The following is an 8562-nucleotide window of genomic DNA, read 5'->3' as shown; positions in this document are numbered from 1 at the left end:
TTGATTTCTCTTGCATTGAGTCAGAGAGCCAAAAAATTAATTAATTCTGTCCTCTAATCAAGACTAATTTGTGGATTACTGAAATCAGATTTGATGCAGCACTCAAAAGTTTGCAAGATTATTCACTGGAAAATAAACCCTCTAGCCCTAATTAATTGCCAAACTACAAGATGGCATAGTTTCCAGGCATGTGAAGAGTAGAGTTTTTCACTCAGATCTGCTTCTAAACCTTACCATGTTGTTGGCTTTTAGCAAATAAATTGATGTACGTAATCATGAATAGCATAAGCTAATTGTGAATAGCATAAGTGCCATGTAATACTAGTTGAGTTCATAAGTATTTGCTGTACTTCTAGTGTTTCTGAGGATGTTAAATGTATGCTTAAATACAAATGCAAGGGGTAAAAAAAATAGAATTTAATATTTTTCTGTTGTACCTGTGGCCCTGACCAACACTGAAATTCAGGAGAATAGTGGATATTACATTCGGGGCTTAACAAATTGTCAAGTAGTTAAAAGAACGTGTTAACTGCCCATTCTTTGAAAATCTTCAACTCAGCCTCAAGGTGACCTCTAGATTTACAAGCTGAAGGAAACAGTTTAGTAACTAGGACCAACAAATTACCAAAATCTCATCCAAGAAGAATGACAAGAGCCACATTTCCTAAAACAAACTAACTAGTAGATTTTGCACCACAATGCCTCTGCGTTTGAGCTCGTCATTATTCTAATCACATATCCTACAGACACTTTTGCTAACTTAGATATAGCCCCAGTTTTGACTTACAGCAAATTAATTCTAAACAAATCAAATGTTAGCTGTTGAATTTTATGGAAAGTTTGGGATTAAAACATTTTATTGTTCTTTGTTTAGCTGGAAAAGATATAGGAGCTTCTCTCATCATCGCATTGCATATATTCAAATATTGGCTGCTAGAAAGGACAAGCAGTAACTAAGTAATAACATTTTTCTGCTTGAATTGGTGCCTGTATAGAACATATTTCACTGTTCAGTAACCTGTTGAACTAAGCAAGAAGGGAAAGGGAAAGACTGATTTCCATATTATCTGCACGTGTTTGGCACACAGGCTGTTGGAACAATTGCATAATTAAGTTTTATTTTTAAGTTTTGTGATGTTTAATCATGGAATCACAGAATGGTAGCGGTTGGAAGGGACCTTTGGAGTTCATCTAGTCCAAACCTCTGCTAAAGCAGGTTCACCTACAGCAGGTCACGCAGGATCATATCCAGGCAGGTTTTGAATATCTTCAGAGGAGGAGACTCCACAGCCTCCCTGGGCAGCCTGTTCCAGTGCTCTGACACCCTCAGAGTAAAGAAGTTTTCCCTCATGTTCAGATGGAACTTCCTGTGCTTCAATTTGTGCCTGTTGCTGCTTGTCCTGTCTCTGGGCACCACTGAAAAGAGCCTGGCCCCATCCTCTTGACACTCGCCCTTTAGATATATATAAAGAGTTGGTAAGGTTCCCTCTCAGTCTTCTCTTCTCCAGGCTAAACAGACGCAGATCTCTTGGCCTTCCCTCAAAAGAAGGGTGTTCCAACCCACTAATCATCTTCGTAGCCCTCCACTGGATGCTCTCCAGTAGTTCCCTATCTCTGGAATTGGGGAGCCCAGAACTGGACACAGTACTCCAGATACGGCCTTGCCAGGGCGGAGTAAAGGAGGAGGAGAACCTCCCTCAACCTGCTGGCCGCATTCTTCTTAATGCACCCCAGGATGCCTTTGGCCTTCTTGGCCACAAGAGCACAGTGCTGGCTCATGGTCAAATTGTTGTCTTCCAGAACTCCCATGTCCTTCTCCGTAGAGCTGCTCTCGAGGAAGTCAACCCCTAACATGTACCAGTGCATGGGGTAGTTCCTCCCCCAGTGCAGGACCCTACAGTTGCCCGTATTGAACCTCATTATGTTCCTCTCTGCCCAGCTTTCCAGTCTGTCCAAGTCTTGCTGAAAGGCAGCACAGCCTTCTGGTGTGTCAGCCCCTCCTCCCAGCTTTGTATCAGAAGATAGGATGATATGAAAGGGATTAATTTTTATAATGTGCAGTCTTCCTTCAAATACGTTTTATGCTACATAACCGTGTGAATATTAAAGTAACAACTTCATATTCCTAATAGGTTGTCTAGAACGAATAAATAAATAAATAATCTTTGCAAAATAGGCTAATTTGGGGCTACCACGATAATTTATTTATAATGTATTCCCTCTTTCCCCATAAAGGCCCTCTCAGCATTATACAAACAATTATAAACCATATTAAAACCATCACCAAATATGTACCATAAGAGACAAACAAAATAATAAAATGAGACCTGAGCCACATTCTTAAAAGGGGGTTGAAAATGCTACAGGTGGCAGCTAATTGCAGCACAGAAAGCCGGGCCTTTCAAGTAAGTCCAACTGTTAGCCATTTTTTCCAAAATATCCACATTTTTATTTGACAGCCTGTGGTTAATTCGATGATCAAAGTGTACTTATTGTTTTGCTTCAGCTTGTTTTATTGAACTTAAAAGCTCAAGTTTAGAGATGCAGGTGCCATTATACTTCTGAGCACTTACGTTTACAATTTCTTCCCTTTCTCTCTTCGTAGCAATGAGCAGTCATTGCTACAAATGTAGTAGTCTCCATTGTTCACTTCTGATTTATTTTTCTAGTAGGTATATTGCTGTCAAAAGGTGTTGGATGGGAAGCTGGGAAGAGAGCAGCCTGTTTTTGTGTTGAGCTCATAAAGCAATAATACTGGTGGCCCCATGCCACCTTCTGCCATACATGATGGCTCTGATTTCAAAGGACTTTCTCCAGAGTGAATTGACAGGATAATCTGTGTCCCTTAGTCATTGTTTTTATGTATTCCTAGACTGCCAAATCAGAGATTTTCAAAAGAGCCTAATAGCTGTACCAGTTCAGAGGGGAGGGATTCACTGCATTTTGTGGGGCAGGCATTTGCCCTCAGAGAACTGGATCAAAGCCCAGCAGCTCTTTCAAACAGTATCTAATTGACTGTGGTGCTGTTTGAAGACATTTTTGCTCCTTTGGCAGAGATGACTGCTCTTGTGTCTCTGGTGAGAGAAAGGGCTGTATGAACATTTCTAGTTTGCTTCAGGAGAAGACGGAAAAGATTTCTTGGGATGGCAATGGACAAGCTTCAAGTACTGACAGGTAGTTAAGGGTGACACCACCTAGCAGACACACACAGAAGAGCACATCTATTCCTCTCCTTGTGAAAATGGGACAGTAGCAGAACAGCTAACTATGAACCAATCTAGGCGACTTCTGTGTACATGAAATTCTCCATGTAGCATGATTAATGTCACAAATGCAACACATGAAAAGATGGAAATTAGTTTTGTATTTTATTTTTTCAAAATAAGTCCTGAGATTATTTTTCAGCTTTCAAATATTGAAAGAAACACTGTATACCTTTTGTCTTTATCTCTGAAAAGAGAGAAAATGTTCTGTTAAGAGTAAGTTTTCATCAGTCAGGTTACATCAAAATTTCATTCTCTTTCTTTTTTAACAAAAAGTGTTTTGACCAGCTATATTATCCACCGTTCTTTCCCTTTTTTATCGTTACTGCTACAGCATGGTTTCCTCTTTTATAATTTTTTACAGTTAGAGCTCCATCACAAAATCTATATTAGGCTACAGTCACTCTGGTTTCAACCAGAATTTGTTGAGAATACAGCTTATGCTGAATACTTAAACATTTTCCCATCAGAAATTGATGTTTCATTGACTTGGAGCCTTTCTGGGGAAAGTTGTTGATTTTTTATTAAATTTTCCTTTGGAAAAACTAAGAAGAAAAAAAGAATGTTTTCCATTCCAAAATTACTTCTGTTTAAAAAATATTTTTATTGTGTTAAGATACAAACCAGAAGAGCTGACATTGGAATAAATTGTCTGATATGAACACTTTTTGTGTGAGAAATTTCATGCTTTTGTGTTGTTGCTCAGAACAAAAGAAGTCTTCAAGTGACTGTTAAAAGTTCCCATGGCACAGAAATTTCCTATTTCAGGTAAGTAAGAACAGCAAGAGAATATCCATAATTTGCTTCATGTTTCAGGAAATTACAATACATGATAGCTCAAATAAAAAAAAAAAAAAAAGGTATTTGAAGATCAAGGGTTTTTTTTCCCCCTGTATGACACTATAACAGTCAATCCAATTAAGTTTTCTGCTGTGGTTTTTTTGACTCTTATTACAGTAAAGTGAATGAATTGATTTTTGTGCTGTTCCATTTCGAGAGAAAACCTGTTTTTCTAACATTTTATATTAGTGAGAGCTCGAGAGAGTTGCAGTGGTTCAGTAGCTCTTAATGATATCTATTTGTTTTGCTCTAGTTTTCCAGATCAAGACATTCGCAGAACAGCAGTCCAACAAATACAAAATATGTCAAATGATGAATTGTTAGAATACCTCCCACAGCTGGTTCAGGTAAGGAAGAAGTTTATAGCCAAGGAACTCTTCTGTCCACATCAATAACTTCATTAAATCCTTTGTTTCTTTCAGTTTGATACACTGTAAGAGGAATAAATAAGAAAGTCTGGTCAGCTGATACAATGGTTGAGCTAACAACAGGGCTGAGGTATAGACTGTTTCCCACTCCAGGGAATGTAATTGTTTTGCATGCTGATTGATCTTTTCTGTATACTACAAGAAGGTATTTTCAAGTACCAAAGAAAAATAAAAAAATGCATCTGATCAAGAGACACGAAACCAGGGCCTGGGGGTGGCAGGGCTTCGTTGCAGTCAAGGAAGCAAGTGGTGTTGCAACAAATCACAGTTTTCTTAATGCCATGTATATGGGGAAAATCAGTCAGCACAGAATAACCAGGACAATTTGGGTGTAGAATTGCCTCTTTATAGATGTACATTGCATTTCATTGGAAATTAATGTTTTACAAGTTACAGGTCCACTGCTTCCAAAGATAATCACTTCATAGTTGATTAGGTCGCAGCTAAGGAGGAACCTTTGAAAGCTTTATCCCCTTACTTTGTAACACTGTGCACATGGATTTCTTGCTGTTCCATGTTTCAGAGCTCCTCATGGGTTTTTGTGTGTTTTTTCAATATATACTTATATGACTGCATGCACAAATATACACGTATCTGGATAGATATATATGTATACATGTATGAATATCTTTATGTACTCCACTGTGAAGCAGTGGAACCTGCACAACTTTACAGCATTCACACAGTAGGACACTTATCTGACCTTTCACCTTCCACAGCTTCTGCTTCACAAATAAATTTATTTGGAAACCAGGTAATCAGATAAAAATTTACATAGAGTATTGATAGTTTTAAGCAGGGGAAGAAAAGCTGCATATTTACATAGATGTTAACACAGCCAGAATCAGGATGATACCTGCCTGTTTTACAGATGGTGGCAGACACTTGTGTCCTGAAGGTTTTTTGCTCCTTGCATTGCTAGGGCATTCTCCATATGTTGGATTGCTTCATTCAAACTAAGCACTGGGTCCTTTCTGCTTAATTTTGTTATAAAGGAAAGACAACAAAGTCAGCAAACAAGTGATTCTTATTATTAATTTATTTGTTAAGGTGCTCAAGTTTGAGTGGAGTCTTGAAAGCCCTCTAGTGAAACTCCTGCTGAGTCGTTCTCTTCAGAGCATCCAAGTAGCCCATCAACTTTACTGGTAAGATCATTTACCGTTACTATCATGGTTGTTTTCTGTTACAGTGAACTTTATCCACTATTCTATTGCTGAAAAACTCTCTTTCTGTTTAAAACCAACACAAAACCTAATTTTTTGCTCCTTCTTTATTCCTCTTTCAATACTGGGTATGAAAGACCTACTTATCTCTGCCTTCATCCTGCCCCTGGTGAGAGGGAGGGGGGAAATATCTGTTCACTTAAGTAAGATACCATGTGTATTTTTCTGCAGTTTCTGATTCAAGCAAAAATAATCTTTCTCAAAATTTGCAAGCTCCAAGCAGCATTGGCTTATTTATAAAGGATCCTGCTATTGTGATTTCTCTGACGTCTCCTGAAGTTGTCAGACTCCTCATGTGTGTCAAAGTGTATCTCTTACCACTTTGTGTACCAGTCTGACTTGTGATGGTAGAGTTTCAGATAGTTCCTTTTCATGATTACGGAGATGTACCAGTCCAGATGGTAACTGCCGTTCACCATCTATCTCTGCAATATAAGGACGTCTATAATTGTATTATTGCATGCAGTGGTTATTCTGTTTGCTGTGCTGTTACTTCAAGGCCCTCTTGAATAGGAATGTGGCTTTCTGCCATCTGAACAACTGCCCTGTAAACTGAAAATTAAACTGTTGTGGGGTTATTATTTTCATGTTTAGTATGATGGATGAACTGAGCTTTCATTTACAGTTCAACAAGTTCAGACCGCTTAAAACAAAAGCTTTCCTCCCTGCCACAGAAAGAACTTTAAATGTAATCATTTGGTTGATGAAGTTGAGGTTGGAAAGCACATAGATCACACTTTCATAATTTCATGATCTCTGGAAGTGTTAGAGGGGATAAACCAGAATTATGAATGTGTTTGTTTCTCTGAAATGAGTAGGATAAGGATAACATGCCTAATGATCATATCTGTCAAATAAAGAGGAACCACACTTAGAGAGCCATTTGTCTGACAATGCCTGAAATATGCCGGAGATAACTTCTACTATCTTATATTATACTTAGTCATTCTGGATATAAAATGTCCAGTCTAGGGTTCCTAAATGTGCCCAGAGAGTTTGTAGTTTTCCTGAGCAATTAGAAATGCTTTCTAGAGTTCAGTGGACAGTGGGAACATGATTGGTTTGCTTGTCTTTTCTTTAACTCCTTTCTTCTTTGAAGAAAAACGGCTAAGTATCTGCGGTCTTCTTCCTCTTTACTTTGCAGTGTAGACCTGTGTAGATCCCTGTTTTTTTTTCCCAAATTTTACTCAAGCTATCTAATAGTATAATCTTGAATAATACAGAGCAGATATTTCATCCTGAATATCAGATATCTTTATCTGGCACAGTACAATTTAATGCAGAAAAATATATTTCTATTATATAGAATAACTATACATACCCACATCAAATAGAATATTTGTCAGTGTTCACTTTATTCTCTGCCTTTCAGCTGGTAGTAGCCCTGTTATTCCTGTGTACCTTTTTTATGTAGGCTTTTTGTTTCAGTCTAAACTGAGAACTTAATTATAGCACACATCCCTTAAAATTTTACTTTTTGTATTCATCACACTATACACTTTTTTCCTTTGGTTACTCTGCTTCACCATGTTCTTCAGTAGTAAACTGTTTTCTACCTAGTATTTCAATTTATGCAAGTATTCATTTTCCTGTTCCAGTATTTTAAAAGGCAGTTTCCAAAGTAATAAATCCTATTTACAAAATTTAACACTGATTTCATGGGTTTTATTAATAAAGCCTTAATTAATTAATAAAGACTTTCCATTACTTCACAAATTGAATTTTAGCCCTTAAAAAAGTAATGGAAAACAGAGGTTTCCTTCCACTTATCTCTAAAGAGATTTTAAAAAGAAGCTGAATGATTTAATAATGTGGGGAACACATGTGTGCGTGTACACTCACATAACTTCTTTTAAGAAATGTGATTAGGTAACATTTTATTCTCAAGCGTGGCATTCTGTTTCATTACCAAATTAACAATCAAGAAGCAAGGACTGGTAAAAACAAACTTTAGTAACAAGATTATATTTATTTTTAATTGTAATGGATGACATTGCCATTCTGCTATTAAATAGTAGAACATTGTGCGCAGTGTATCTGCCCAAAATAAAACTTGGAAAAGAAGACTCTAATGTAATTCAGAAAACTGGCGATGTGATTTCAGTCCCACAGGAGAAAAGTCAACTCATTTTAACTTCTATGTTCTACAACACTATTGTAGATCTAGAAACTGGTTGCCAGAAACAGTGGTGACTGTCAACACTAGGTTATTTTAATGACAAACATAATTTATCATAATATCTCAGTTATTTAAAATTGACTCAATTTCCCTACACACCAGAGATAAGCAGCTGCCCAACAACGATACAGCAGCTCGTCACTTTTTTAATATTTATGTTGGATAGTAAATTGTTTACTCCTTTCTATCAAGCAGTGATAAGTTTGGCTGGAGATTTTGCTTAAAAATTATGGGACAGTAACTGGCAAATGTGGACAGAACAGATAGAATATTCATTCTTGGGACACATCTTAAGCTGTTGTAAATCAGGATAGCTTTGGTGTGTTCTTTCTTTGTATCTGCTGCAGATTCATCCCATTATTTCTCCTATTTAGAGTAAAAAAGGTATTTGATCTTACACCCTGTGTGTGTGGGTTTGTTTGCTTGTTTGTTTCTTACCATATGTGACTTTTCCCCTCTCTAAGTTCTTCAGAAATTTGGGCCATCTGCATCCATCAGTGTTTCATCTCCTCATTGGTACTTTTGAACACACTCCCCTTCTTAAGGAGATAAAAATTACCCGTGCATACGGTGCCAGCATAGGACCTGTGTCCACTTAAATCTAATTTTAGTCAAGAGTTCTTAAAGCC

The 8562-nt window shown here is 37.3% G+C and overlaps 1 protein-coding gene across 1 annotated transcript in view; it reads left to right on the top strand.

The window, feature by feature from the left end:
- Nucleotides 1-8562, top strand: part of PIK3C2G (phosphatidylinositol-4-phosphate 3-kinase catalytic subunit type 2 gamma) — a 205741-nt gene that overhangs the window by 90407 nt on the left and 106772 nt on the right. The window contains exons 16-17 of the mRNA XM_086466907.1: nucleotides 4357-4450; nucleotides 5582-5676. Of these exons, the coding sequence (XP_086323033.1) occupies nucleotides 4357-4450; nucleotides 5582-5676 (189 nt within the window). The remainder of the gene's footprint in view (nucleotides 1-4356; nucleotides 4451-5581; nucleotides 5677-8562) is intronic.

Source organism: Leptosomus discolor, chromosome 1 (assembly GCF_034619465.1).
Source record: "Leptosomus discolor isolate bLepDis1 chromosome 1, bLepDis1.hap2, whole genome shotgun sequence".
Classification (NCBI taxonomy): Eukaryota; Metazoa; Chordata; class Aves; order Leptosomiformes; family Leptosomidae; genus Leptosomus; species Leptosomus discolor.
The sequence above is the reverse complement of the archived record's forward strand: the minus strand, read 5'-3'. Positions and strand labels throughout refer to the sequence as shown.